Here is a 15140-nt window from a genome sequence, read left to right as displayed (position 1 = left end):
AGTTTGAGGATATTGATTCATTTCAGTCTAGGATGTGTTATATTTGACAATTTTTGAACTTTATTTTGTATACTTCTCTATTTTTGATATGGGTGGTAAATTTATTTCTATATTTTAATTTCACATTAATACTTTAGCTGGTAAATGTATGATATTTACTTATTATAAGTAATTAATATAATGTTTTTATTATAATATATGTGATTATTAATATTATTATTTTTTACTGTAGATTATCAGACCAGGATGAAGAGGGCAAGACCAAGGAGAAGTGTATTATATCTGACCCCTCCTTTTCCATGGTGACAGTTCAACGGGAAGATAGTGGAATAACCTGGGAAACAAATTCAAGTAGGTCTTCCACTCCTTGGGCTTCGGAAGAAAGTCAGACGTCTGGCGTATGTAGTCTGGAAGGGTCAACTATAAATTCTACTGCAGGGAATGTTTCCTTTATTGTGGATGAAGTTAAAAAGGCCCGGAAAAGAACATCTAAATCAAAGCATGGCTCACCATCGTTGCGTCGGAAAGGCAACAAAAAAAGAAATTCTTTTGAAACCCAAGATGTTCCAGCAAACAAAAAAGATAGTCCTTTAATTTCAGAAAGCCAGGTACTAAATACCCAGAATGAGAAGTTATCTAGTGGCAGTTATGATACAATGAGAAAAAAGAAGACCACCTCAAATACACCTCCTATTACTGGGGCAATATACAAAGAACACAAGCCGTTAGTGTTACGGCCAGTCTACATAGGAACAGTACAATATAAAATTAAGATGTTTAATTCAGTTAAAGAAGAATTAATTCCTCTACAATTTTATGGGACATTGCCAAAGGGTTATGTAATTAAAGAAATACATTATAGGAAGGGGAAAGATGCATCCGTTAGCCTAGAGCCAGATATGGGCAATCGTGATTCTAATATAGTTTCTAAAACAGGCAAATTAGTAGGCCAAAGCATAGAAGATGATAAAGGAAAAGAGCTTACTTCACCCTGGAGAGGTGCTCTCTCCAAAGGATCAAAGTCCCATACCTCCTTATTCAGTCGAGAAGACCAAAAGAAAATTTACCCGGATTCTTCCCTGAAGGCCGCTTCTGCTGCCAAGCACACAGATTCCTCTTACAGAAGTAATGACACAGCAGAGGAAACACAGCGCAGCCCTCCCCAGTCAGTGCCACAACAGCCAGGTGTTGAAGCAAAACCCCATGAAATGGAGCCTTCCTCTCTTATGCCTGATACATCTGCAACTGCATTCCTGGAAACAGCAAAGGAAAAATTCGAGCCTGATTCACAAGAAATTGTACCTTCAGAACCTGAATCTTTAGTCTCACCACCTTTCATGGATGAGGTAAAGAAGGAAGACGTATATTCTACTGACCATTCCGTTTCACCGGAGGCAGAGAAGGATTCTCTGGAAACAGGTGCACCAGGTCTGGCAGCATCTATCCAGGAAGACATTGGCCCAGAGAGAGAAGAATTAGATCTGACTTCACCAGAAAGGGCAGAACCAGTCTCTGAACAACTGACCTCTCCTCAGCTCGATGTCAAAGGAGAGAAGGAAGAAAACGTGCCTGAGCCACCCATTTCTCTTTCTGAACACTTAGTGTCAGAGAAAGAAGAAATAGAGACTTCTGTACCAATAGCTGCTACCCCTGAACCTGAAGATTCTCATTTAGTGGAGGAAGAGATCATAGAACTTGATTACCCAGAAAGTCCATCTGTTTCTGAGAAGCCCTTGCCACCCCACTTGGCCCCTGAAGTGGAGCAGAAAGAAGAGGAGCCCATTCTACCATCACTGACAACATCAACACCTGAACATGTTGCTTTGTCTGAGGAAGAAATAGAAGAAAATGAGTCTGTTTCCACTGACTCTGCTTTCGTATCAGAGCACTCAGTCCCACAGGATATGAACCATGAACTAGAGAAGCAAGAAGTTGAGCCAGTTTCTCAATCCATTGTAAAAGCTACATCTGAACATGCAGTTTTGTCAGAGGAGGAGAATGAGGAATTTGAGCCTTATTCGGCCTCTGCATCTGAACACTCTCTCTCACCATCTATAACTGAGAAGACTTCTGAATGCCAATCCCCACTGTTTTCAACAGTGTCTGGAGAAGAGGCCGCAGAAAGTGGGCATTACACACCAGATTCCACATCTGCTTCTGAATATTCAATTCCATCACAGGCAACAAAAGAGTCACTGAAGAACATTGACCATAAGTTCCCATTAGAGTCAAAAGGTGTTTCTGAGCACATGATTTTGTCAGAAGAAGAGAAGGAAGACACTGGCCTGTATTCCCCAGATGTGGCCTCTGTGGCTGAACACTCTCTCCCTCCATCCACAGCTGAGGTGACTTCTGAGTACCAAGCCCCACCACTTTCAGCCACTCCTTCTGAACATGTGGTCCTATCGGAAGAGGAACTAGGAAATGAGCATTTCACACCAGATTCAACATTGAATTCCCAATATATAGTTCCACCAAATGTAACACAGGAAATTCCAAAGAAAATAATTGATGATGCATCTCTCTTAAAATCAAAAGGTGTTTCTGAGCACATTACTTTGTCAGAAGAAGAGAAGGAAGACACTGGGCTGTATTCCCCAGATGTGGCCTCTGTGGCTGAACACTCTCTCCCCCCATCCACAACTGAAATGCCTTCTGAATACCAAGCCCCACCACTTTCAGCCACCCCATCTGAACACGTGATTCCATCAGAGGAGGAGACAGTAGGAATGGATCGGTACACACCCTCTTCCACTGCTGCTTCTGAATTTTCAGTACCACCACATGCAACACCTGAGTCACAGGAGGAAGAAATTGTCCACAGATCCCCTTTAAATCTAAAAGGTGTCTCTTCACCCGTGAATTATTCTGAAGAAGAGCAAGAAGATGTTGAACCTTTTTCTCCAGACTCTGCATTTGTGTCAGAGTTCTCATTCCCACCCTATGCAACTCAGGAAACAGAGAGAAGAGAATTGGAGTGTGAATCTCCAATATGTTTAACATCACCATCAGAACACACCATTTTGTCTGATGAAGACACTGAAGAAGCTGAACTTTTTTCTCCAGACTCAGCGTCACAAGTTTCAGTCCCACCATATAGAATCCCAGAAACAAAGAAAAATGAAATTGAGCCTGATTCACTGTTACCTGCAGTATCTGCTTCAGGATATTCCTGCTTTTCAGAAGCAGACGAGGAAGAAATTGAATCAACAGCTGCTACACCAGTACCTGAGCATCTCAGTTCATCACAGAAGCAACAAGCTGAACCTTCCCCTCCGATGTCTGCATCTGGAGAGTTGAGTCTGCCAAATAAAGCAGAGGAAGCAGATGCTCAAACATTTTCAACATCTGTGTCTGAATATCTTATTTCATTACAGAAAAAGGTAACTCAGGCATTTTTAGAACCTGAGTCTGAAGATTTGATTCCACCGCATTTAACCAGTGAATTAGAGAAGGGGGAAATTAAGACTAGTTCATCAGTAGCTGCAACACCTGTTTCTGTACCTGCAGAATCACCCACAGTAAAGGAAGAAACCAAACCTGTTTCACCTTCATCTCAGTATTCAGTTTCACCTGATTCAGTCCATGCACTTAAGAAAGAACAAGAAACCAAAGCATTGCTCACTCCAAAAGCTGCAAATGAACAGATGGCTTTGTTTAAAGTTAAAAGTAAGGAAGAAATTTTGCCTGATTCTCAAGAAGCTGCAGCACATGTATCACAGGATCAAGAAATGGAACCTCAGCCTCCAAATGTTCCAGGGTCTGGAATGAAATTTTCCACTCTGTCTGACTTGGTAGATGAGCCAAAGAAGGATGTCAAATTCAATTTAGCTCCAACTGTGACATCTGAACTAGAACAGAGAATATTTTCAGAGAATGAGCCTGAAGTAATAAAACCATATTCACCTCTAAAAGAACCACCTTTATCTGGGCCTGAGAGGTTATCAGCAGTGAAGACGGAAGTGAAACACGATTCCAAAATAATTGGTGTACCTAGAGTGCCTCGTTCAGCTTCACCAGGAGTGGAAAAGGAAGTTGAACCTGGACCATCTGCACCAGAATTTTCAGAAGAAAGAAAGAAAGAAATTGAACCCAGTTCTTCAATAACCACAACCTCTCTAGCTAAGCATGATTCAAACTTAACCAAATTAGCAAAAGAAGAAATCCCAACAGAGTTACCTCTTACTACCCCTATAGAACATTCAGTCTTAACTGTAGGAAAGCGTGAATTAGAAAGTGGTTTGCCACCATCGGTAACATCTATGGATGAGCAATTACTCCTTATAGACGAAGGAAAGATAGCAATTAAAGCTAGCTCTCCTCATATTGAAACTGTTGCATCCAAACATCCAACTTGGTCAGAAGCAGAGAAGGAAATTAAACTGGATTCACCTCCAAGCATATCCTCTATATCAGAGCATACTATTTTGTCAAAGGTAGAAACTGAAGAAGTTAAACCTGGGTTGCCAGTAACCAAAACACTGTCTTCTCAGCATGCAGATGTATCTAAGGATGCAAGAGTGGAAAACAAACAAGGTCTTTCATTTTCTACAGTCCTTGACTCTGAACCTTTGGCCTTACCACAGAAAAAGAATTCTGTGTCTGCCTCAGAGGTGTCAGGGCTTTCAGTCAACCTAGGTGGTGAGATAAAGAAAAAAGAAGCTGAACTTCCTTTCTCACAAAATGTGTCACCTGCACCCAAACATGAAGTTCCAAAAGGCAAAACTGAGAAAATGGCAAGTTCTTCTCCCAAATTGGAAACTTTAGTGTCAGAAGATTTAGCTCCAACATTACCAACCGTCAGTGATGATAAGAGCAAACAGGCAATGGACACATCTTCTACAGCTCAGGGAGATTTTCTGTCAGAAAAACAGGGTCTCGCTCTGGCAGAGCTCTCTTTGGAACCTGTGAAGAAAGACAAGCCACGCCAAATATCAGAATTACCAAATGCTGGTGGTTTAGGTAGGCAAAGTGGATCTATGGACTCAAAACAAATAAAATCGCCCATGACTGAAACAGGGGGTTCTGTCTTAGGAAAGGGCCTTGCTGAGCTTAGGAGCAGAGGAGAAGAAGAAGACAGGGAACTTCATGTGTCAACCACAGTGCCTGAAATTTCAAAGGTTTCATCATACCTTAAGGAGAAACCTCCAAACCAAGAAATTAAGTCTGTCTCTCCTAATGTAGTCAGCTTAGGGTCAAAAGAAGCATTTACCTCTTTGGTTGAAGGAGACAACCCTGAAGAACTTCAGCCATACACTTTCACTTTAGAAGGATTATCAAAAGAGTTGAGCCATTCAGTTGACTTTAAAAAGGGGGAAAAACAAGAAATAAGCTCATTACTGCCAACAGGAAATTTGAAGGCACAAGTGACAGGAGATGCTGTAACTACACTAAAAGAAGAAACAGACCAAACACATTCATTCCCTGTATCCCAGAGTATAATGAAACCATCAAAGATGGTTTCTTCTGACCGCCTTATGGAACAAGAGAAGCCTGAAAACACACTTTACTCAGATCAGGCTGTTAAAGTACCTGATGTAAGCACATCTTTTGTGGCTAAACAAGATTTGGGTATTAAACAGCTTGCAGTTATGAAAGAGAATTTGCCTTTGGAAGAATCAAAATCATTCTTGACAACCGAGTGTGCAGATGTTAAAGAAACACAAATGAGAGAGGCCCTTATTTCTCCAGAGGACGAAAACTTGATTCTGGAAAAGCCAGAAAGAGATCTGGCAAGTCATCGTGAAGAAAGAGTACTGGGATCTGTGCAACTGGGTTCCTCTGGCAGCACTGATCTGGAGACGGGGCAGCCCAAGGCTGCTTTGTCGAGTAAAGACCGTGCGTATGAAACTGGAAAGCAGATTCTGCCACATTCTGCTGAAGAACCTCACTTATCATTACAAGAACCAGTAACTACTCATGATATCCCCAGTGGTAATGTAGAGATCTTATCAACTAAAACATCTTCTGAAGAAATAAAGCTGGTCCCCCAAACAAAATCTTTCTTTCCAACTGGAAATGTGGAGAGAAACGAAGCAGAGGGGAAGCAGGTCTTTTCTTTCACGAGGAGTGAAAGTTCAGTGTTGGAAAAAGCAAACACAGAGTTTTCTAGACCTTGCAAAGACAGCCAGGAAGAAGTCAAACTGCCTTCTGAAAGAATCCTCCAGAAACCAGTGTCTGGTCCATCCATGGAACAGGTCAAGTCAGAAACAATTCCCTCTCGTGCCAAAGCAGCTCCTTTCCTGGCAGAAGATGCAGAACCTGTGGTGGGCAATAAAAAAGAAGCACTCAGGAGTGTATCTCCTTTACCTGGAGAGAAGCAATTGGAAGAATCAAAAATGGATCAGGCAAAAGTTGTAGATGATACTAATGAGAGAGGGATACCAACATCTGGAATGAAAATATCCACACAAATAAAAACCTCAATCCTAGAAAATAAAGAACCTCAGCCCCCAGAATCACCTGAGGTGACACAAAAGCTGCCTGAGCAGCCAAAGGCAGTTAAACCAGGCCATTCTGAAGAAAAGAAAAAGAAAGGAATTTCATCTTTCACATCATGGATGTCCAATTTGTTTTTTAGATCAAGCACTCCAGATAATAAAGTTGCTGAAAAAGAAGATTTAGAAACTCAACCAAGTCCATCTATAGAAAAAGCAGCGACTGTGATAGAGCCTAAAGGAACAGCTCCCGCTGACTTGAATGCAACTGAGAAACCAGCTGGTCAACTGCTACCAGAGGCAAAACTCATAACTGCTGAAGAATCCAGAGGTACTTTAGTTAAATCTGAGGAAGGTCAAGACTTTAAAGAAAAGCCTACTCTTTCATCAAATGTAGAAGTTTTACAGCAGCCAGAATCCAACTTTGAGGTGTCCAGTGAAGATCGTGGGAAGAAAGAAATGGACCTAAACTCAGTAGTTACTTCTGTTGATAGTGAGGAACATTTTGGAATTCAATCTTATTCTCCGATGGGTGAGAAATCTATTATGGAAGAAGCCAAAAATGTCCCTGATAATAAAAGAGCCCAGAAGCCAGAAATCTCTTCTCCATCTAAATGGAATATTTCTATTCTTAAGGAAGAGCCAAGAAGTGATCAAAAAGAAAACTCACTCTTTTCATCTGATGCAGTAGATAAGGTGACACAACAGCCAAAATCAATTTCATCTAGCTTCACAAGTGAAAATACGAGGGAATCAGAGAAGCCAGAGTTAATAATTTTGCCAGAAAACTCTAAAGGCAGTTTAATTAATCTTGGTGAGGACAGACTAACGAAAGAAATGCCAAAACCTACTTCCCTGAAAATTTCTGAAGAGGAAGTAAAACTCAGATCTGTTAGCCCAACTGAGGAGAAAGATAACTTGGAAATCAGATCATATTCCTTGGCAGAAAAGAAGGTGCTGGCAGAAAAACAAGAAACTGTGACCCCATTAGAGTTAAGATATAATAATGAAATAGAAGAGACACCAATTACACATGGATCTCCCCATATTAAATTGGAAGAATCAAAAGCTGCTGCTGTGCTGCAGCAAGTCTGTCAAAATGAAGACTACAAAGAAAGACACAAAATTACTGAGGAGGAGAAAGGAAAAGAAAAAGTAAAGCAGCTACAAGCATTTTCAGAAGGAAAGAAGCAGCAGGAGATTCAGCCTTATTCTGTGAATATAGCCAGGACTATGCCTGAAAAATCAGATGACTCTTTAAGTCGTTCTTTGGGTGAAACTCAACCATTTTCATTAGTTAAAACGACATTAACTATTGAAAAATCAGAAACCATGATCTCAGAGACTCACCCAGAAATCAGGGAAACAAAGGTAGTAGGAACCCAGCCATCTCTATTAGAAGAAAGTAAAGTGTTGGTGGAGAAAACCAAGACTTTCCCTCCAGTGGAGCTTCCTTATCGTGATGAACTAGATGGCCACTCCTTTCCTAAGGAAGGAAATCTGGTATTGGAGAAATCAAGCAGGGATATGGCAAGTCACAATGAAAAAAAGGGACAGGTCACAGTGTCAGAGCTGTCAAAAGGTGGTTCAGTAGATAGTACAAAAGATAATATAAAACAAGGATCTCCCTCTAAAGAATCAAAGAGCTTAGAAACACCGCCATCTTTGTTGTCATCTGTGAAACCACAAACACTTGTTTCAGAGGCTTCTCCAGAAATTAGTACCATAAAGAATCAAGAAATTAGTACCGAGAAGAAACAAGAATTGACTCCAGATAGGCATACAGTCCATACTATTCAAACATCTAAAGTACAAACATCTGAAATGTCTAAACAACCTGTACTTGTTTCAAAGCACCACTTGGGGGCTGTAGGAGCTGCCCGTGTAAATGAACCACACTCTCCAGCAAGCAGCAACTATGCTGAATTTATAAGAAATGCATCAACAACCAATGCCAATAAAATATCCAGGGAGCCTGAAGAAGAATTTACAATGACTAGTAAGCCAGCTGGACTTTCAGAAGATCAAAAGAGTGCCTTCAGTATCATTTCTGAAGGCTGTGAGATATTGAATATCCATGCTCCGGCATTTATATCTTCGGTTGATCAGGAAGAAAGTGAACAAATGCAAGATAAGTTAGAATATTTGGAAGAGAAGGCCTCACTTAAAACTCTGCCCTTCCCTGGTGATAGTGAGGCAGTTGCTTGCCATAAAACATTAAAGAGTAAGCTAGATTCTGATAAAAAAGTTACATCTTTGAAAGAAAATAAACAAAAGGAAACTCATGAAACAAAAGAGGAAATAGCCACAGATTCAGAAACTGGTGATTTAGCCTTTAATCAGCCCACAGTTCCCGGTGAAGAGGATTATTTTGAAAAATATACGTTGATTGATTATAACATCTCCCCAGACACAGAAATACAGAAAGCTTCAGGGAAATTAAATGTTGAGGTGAAACTCTCAAAGGAAGTTACAGAAGAAGCTGTCTCTTTCCCAGAAAGTTCAGAGGAAAGTGCCCTAGAACATGAGTATGACTTGGTGAAGTTAGATGAAAGTTTTTATGGACTGGAAAAGGACTACAGCAAATTATCTCACTCAGAGACCCAAAAGTCTGTGGTTATCCAAAAATCAGCTGACAGAGATTCTTCAAAGAGCACAAATAGAGATGTGGACTCCAAGTCACCTGGGATGCCCTTATTTGATACAGATGAAGGAGTTTTGTCACGAACCCCGATATTTCCTACCACAGCTAAAGCCATTAATCCTGAACTTCTGGAGGAACCACCTGCACTTGCATTTTTATACAAGGATCTGTATGAAGAAGCAGTTGGAGAGAAAAAGAAGGAAGGAGAGACAGCTTCTGAAGGTGACAGTGTGAATTCTGAGGCATCATTTCCAAGCAAAAATTCTGACACTGATGATGGAACAGGAATATATTTTGAGAAGTATATACTCAAAGATGACATTCTTCATGACACATCTGTAATGGAAAAGGACCAAGACCAAGGTCTGGAAGGAAAATCAGTTGGTAAGGATGATTCATACCAACTAATAGCAGCAGAAAGGGAAATTGGGGCGAGGTTTACAACTATTTGGGGGGAAAGGAGTCTAGAAGAGGAACAGAAAGCTTCTTACAGGGAGGGAGAACCAGTAGGCCATGTGGAGACCCTTGACAATGTAGATACACAGAGGAAAGCTCCCATCACTGAGGAAGTCAAAGTGGTTACCCAGAAGATAAGCTATGCGATTCCATTTGAAGATACCCCTCATGTTCTGGAGAGCAGAGATGAAACAAGCACTCAGGGTAACGAAGCAGCAAATGCAAATCCAGAGGTCATTCTGAATGTCCCAGTACAAGTGTCCTTCCCAGAGGAAGAATTTACATCTGGTGCAACTTGTGTTCAAGAAACGCTGCAAGTAGAACCTCAAATAATGGTCCTACCGGAGCCAAGTGAAGATAGGCTCCGCAGTAGCCCTGTCCAGGATGAATATGAGTTTGCTGAATCTCTGAATTATGAAGTAGTTACTCAAGACACTTTGTCAGAAGAACTGTATTCAGAATCCATGCCTGAAGATGTGTTATCTCAGGGAAAGGAATCCTTTGAACACATCAGTGGGAATGAATTTGTGAGTGAGGTGGAACAAAGTATGTCTTCTGAACAGAACGAGTTGGGCAGAGAGAGGACAGAAGACCAATTATCATCAGAGTTAGTAACTGAGAAGGAGCAAAAAGAAGCGAAAAAGTCCCAGATTGACACGTATTGCTATACTTGTAAAAGCCCAATTTCTGCTGTTGACAAGATATTTGGTACCCACAAAGACCATGAGGTTTCAACGCTTGATACAGCAATAAGTGTTGTAAAGGTAAATAGATTTTAAAGCATTAAGTACATAATAATACATACAGGGGTGGGGAAAAATAGTTTTACAGTTGTATGTGAAAGTTTATTCTTGTGTTATTATTTATTAACTAGAGGCCTGGTGCATGAATTCATGCACTGGTGGGGTCCAGTCGGCCCGCCTCGATGGGGGCTGATCGGGGGTGGAGCTGGCCAGGGCGAGGGACCGCAGTTGTTCTGGTTGTTCCAGTTGTTCTGCCATTCGGTCACTGGGCTTTTATTATATAGGATTATTGTATTATGTATCTGTAATACAACTGTAAACTTACTTTTGCCCACCCCTGTATAAATGTAATTTGTTTTCATATTTTCTCAATTTAAAAAATGATCAGTATTTGACACATTCATCTTTAGGCATAACAGTCTGAAAGAAAACTTAAGAACATTTCCCCAGGCATTTAGTTAAGTTCAGTTGACAAACATTTATTATGTATACACAATGTGCCAAGTATTTTTCTAGATTCTGGGGATACCAAGATAAATAACACAGGGTCACTGCCTTTGAAGGGTCTTAACATTATCCAAAAAAGCCAGATGACTTTAAATTAAAATATACTTTTGTGCATAAAACAGTTTATTTTCTGTTACCTACAATATCATCCTTTAAAATACACATTTACATTACAGTGAGCAATTTTATTGCAAGTTTTATAAAATAGAGAGTAACATATTTTAAATTAGTTTTCTCCATATTTCCTCTTTATCAAATTTATGCTAGAAATGGAAAACCTAGCTATGTCTGTAGATTTCTGATGTTCAAAAGTTATCACAACACATATCCTTATGATGTTAAAAAGTTAGTCACAATACATATTGTTATGTATGTGACTATAATACTCTACTTCCCCAGAGATACTACTAGAAATAAGCTGTTTAATCTTTGAGATTCCGTCTACCTTTGAATAGCCTTCTAGGTGGAATTCCTACTCTTGTCTCTTTGATTCATCTTCTACAGTGGCCAGATCTAAAAATGCAAATAATAAGAAGAATTGAACACTTATTCTGTGCCAGGCACTGTGTTCTTTATATACAAGATATCTTCTATTTGCAGATCATGAATAGGCTCAGATAGTTTAAGTGATCTGCCCAAGGTCATGGAAGACAAAATTAGAATTGGTACCCAGGTCTGTCTGGCATTAGAGTTCATGTTCTTGGCTGTATATCTATGTTGTTGGGCTCAGTAACTTCCTAATGGTAACAGTTTTTAATATGATTATTCAGTTAGGTCACTCTTAAATAATTGCCAGCAAACAAGGTTAGGGAGGTCATTCTAGAGATAGGAAATCCCATATGAAAAGGCACATAGGTGAGAAAGAGTCTAAGGAATCATGGGCTTGTGTGATTGGAGCCTGGAGGCTTATGGAGAAGAGTCAGGGGCTGGAGAGGGAAGCAGAGTCCAGATCCTGAGGGGCTTCCATCAGTGTCATTTCTCCATTTATTCTGTGGATAATGAATCAGGCAGCTGAAGCTCTGTGTTTCTGTGTTACTTGTCAAGTTTAGCAGGATAGATTACAGCTAAGGTTATAACTACAGCTAAAGTAGGTACCATCTTCCCCCATCACCCATGCATTTCTAATTGGCAGTCACCCCTTGAGTATTTTAACCCTTTGGGGAGCATTAGAACCTTTAGGCCTTTTTAGTAGATAGTTTCTATCATTTGATATATAGATTTCTGGCCTGGTGACACTCTGATTACTTCTCAGGTTCAGGTGCTCCAGGCTCACCTGAGGCCATTGGCACAAATGGGATAAGGCTACTCATGTAAGTTAGGTCAATTCAGCAAAAAGCCCGCTATTAGAAGAAAGGCAATATATAAAAATTGAGGCCTTGCTAAGGAGAAATCATTCAAATCCAAAGCCCACTAAAACAAGTATTCTTTGAACTCACCAACTTACCAAGAAGTCCTTCCTCTTTTACGAGAAAATACATTGTCTTTGGGTTGCTCTCACTCATAAATCTCCTAATTGTTTATTGTACAGAATTATCTATAGTCAATTTAGATGAAACAGCATGAAAATTTAAAAACTGATTTGTTGGTGAACATGTTATAGTAAACCTCTACCTCTACATACTAAATTTATAAGGAAATTGAACTCACCTCTTAAAGTTCTCAAATGTCATGTACTAAAAAACAAACACCACACACACCCAAAGCAAACAAAAATATTAAAAGAGACAAGAAAGAAAAAACAAACAAAAAATAAATCAAATGTCATATACTAAGGATATCTTAATTCTTTTCTTCAGGTTCAATTAGCAGAATTTCTAGAAAATTTACAAGAAAAGTCCTTAAGGATTGAAGCCTTTGTTAGTGAGATAGAATCCTTTTTTAACACCATTGAGGTAAGTTCCTATATCCCTTTAACTTTTACCTGGTTTGTTCATGGCATCACAAGTTCATTATTCTGTTCTAGAAGAATCTGAGTTGGGTTTGTGTGCATGTGTTGTATGCCGTTGTTGATTTTTTTCCATTAAGTCTTCCGTCTGTGTGTAATCAGTGAGACTACTACTTTCTGTCTAAAGGTAAGTGATTAGCCCTTAAAAACACATACACATTTATTGGGCACTTACGGCAATAAGGCAAATGCTTTACGTGCTTAGCCAATTTAATCCTCATAATAACCATGTGAAATAGATGTTATTATTGTTCCCCTATTATGGATAAAAAACTGAGACTTAGTGTTAAGTATATTACCCAAGGTCATATGTTAAGAGACAAGGTTTGAATTCAGGTCCAAGTTCTTATTTGCTCCACCATCCTGCCTTTCCCTAGGCTAGCTCTGCAGAAATGCTCTAAGTCATTGCCCAATGTCCCATGCCCTCATAAATGAGTGTTTCTCATGGTACCATTGTCTTTGATGAGTTCATGCCCTCCCAGCTGCTGGCCCCAGCTCCCTCTGAAGTGAAGGGCAGGTGTAGCAACACTCCATCCATATGCAAAGGTGGCCCAAGCATACTCGTCAATCAGGAGTGGCAAGGGGCCCCTGCAGAAGGCTGGTGCACAGTTTTTCTATTACTAGAGCAGCTCTGTGTCCTAGTTTGCTTGTGAAAAGTCTGCTTAACTCCAGTGATAGCTCAATTAATAACAGCTAATTATTTTTTTGTCCCCACCCCTACCAAAGTGTCCCGTGTAAACAGTAAATTATATGATCACCTTATCACCAGCCATCTCATGAGGACAGCCTGGCATCTGGGTTTGTTCAGATAGGCAATCAAGTTTCTCCTACTGTGGAGGAAGCACCTCCTTCCTGGAGAGCATGTATGAAGGTAGCATCATAGCCAATATCCTGGCTGCCCCTTCCTCACATTATGATTTTAGTGGAGTGGTGAAAGTGGCACAAAACCCTCGCCACTCCCTGAAGGCCATGAATCTTCATTCATTGTGATGCCATTTTCAAGTTTTACCATGTGGGAATGCCGATGGGGAAGACTTCCATGCACATATCTTTCTGTGTATTTTCATTAACTAAATCCTTCTTGAGGATGCTCTTACAGTGAAATCTGTTGCAGAGCTAACTATGTCAAAGGGGGGTTGGTGGGTTGGAAATTTAGACTGTGCGCATAATCTGTGATTCCCTGACCAGAATGCCTGAGGTCAATTCTTTAAAAGGCTGGTGTTTCTCTTTAAAAAAAAAAAGACATGCGCTTCTCATTTCATTCAGAATTTTGTTTTGTTTTAGGAAAATTGTAGTAAAAATGAGAAAAAGCTAGAAGAACAGAACGAGGAGATGATGAAGAAGGTTTTAGCACAGTATGATGAGAAGGCCCAGAGCTTTGAGGAAGTGAAGAAAAAGAAGATGGAGTTCCTGCATGACCAGATGGTCCGCTTTCTGCAGAGCATGGATGCTGCCAAGGACACCCTGGAGACCATAGTGAGAGAAGCAGAGGAGCTCGATGAGACCGTTTTCCTGAGTGTAAGCACCGATCAAAACAGGCCCAAACACCTCACACCCACTCTGGCCCAGGTCTACTTGTAAAATTGTAATTTTCAATATTCCCTAAGATCATTTATATACCTGTGTGGGGGTTTTTCTTTTATATAGTTTCGACATTATAAAAATTATTGGGGCATGCCGGATGCCTACGGAAAAGGCCCAGCAATTCCTTAGCACACTATCCAGCTGCAGGATGCATGGAAGTCAGGGCACAGCCTCATCTGTTCGTCACAGTGGGTTGGTCACCTTCTAAGAGGGAGGAAGAAAAGCAGCCTGTGAATCTTATTCATGCCATGCTCCCTTTGGGGGCCTGGCATCATCATGCTGGCCCCTGGGCCTGTCCTCTCCACTCCCACTCCCTCATCTGAAGTGACCTCTCATAGGGACCATTCCCTCTGAGCCTCGCCAAGTGGCTGAGAGTAACATTTGGTTCACTTTCAGAATGCAAAGGGATGATATAGTGTGATACCTCTCTCAGGTAACACAGGGATGTTGTTATAAGGGTACTCCTATGGACCAGATTCCTTAATTAAACAAGTACCTTGTGGACCAAGATTCCCAAATTGCACCACAGAGGCAACTCTTTGCTCTCCTAATTCCCCTAGAACAGTGGTCGGCAAACTGCAGCTCGCGAGCCACATGCGGCTCTTTGGCCCCTTGAGTGTGGCTCTTCCTCAAAATACCACGTGCGGGCGCGCACATACAGTGTGATTTAAACTTCGTGGCCCATGCGCAGAAGTCGGTATTTTGTGGAAGAGCCACACTCAAAGGGCCAAAGAGCCGCATGTGGCTTGCGAGCCGCAGTTTGCCGACCACTGCCCTAGAACATCCAGTAGGATACCGGCTCTTCATGGAGCCAGGATTAACCA

The 15140-nt window shown here is 40.8% G+C and overlaps 1 protein-coding gene across 3 annotated transcripts in view; it reads left to right on the top strand.

Annotated features, from left to right (window-relative positions):
* CMYA5 (cardiomyopathy associated 5) overlaps nucleotides 1-15140 on the top strand; it is a 101321-nt gene that overhangs the window by 38429 nt on the left and 47752 nt on the right. For all 3 annotated transcript variants that reach the window (XR_002828165.1, XM_006081277.3, XM_023750426.1), the window contains exons 2-4: nucleotides 233-10301; nucleotides 12584-12679; nucleotides 14017-14250. Coding sequence is in view for 2 of the 3 variants with exons in the window: in XM_006081277.3 (XP_006081339.1) it covers nucleotides 233-10301; nucleotides 12584-12679; nucleotides 14017-14250 (10399 nt within the window). In the remaining variant the exon portion in view is untranslated. The remainder of the gene's footprint in view (nucleotides 1-232; nucleotides 10302-12583; nucleotides 12680-14016; nucleotides 14251-15140) is intronic.

The sequence above is a fragment of the Myotis lucifugus genome, unplaced genomic scaffold (genome assembly GCF_000147115.1).
Source record: "Myotis lucifugus unplaced genomic scaffold, Myoluc2.0 scaffold_0, whole genome shotgun sequence".
Classification (NCBI taxonomy): domain Eukaryota; kingdom Metazoa; phylum Chordata; class Mammalia; order Chiroptera; family Vespertilionidae; genus Myotis; species Myotis lucifugus.
Note: the sequence above shows the minus strand (reverse complement) of the source record. Positions and strands in the feature narration are given on the sequence as shown.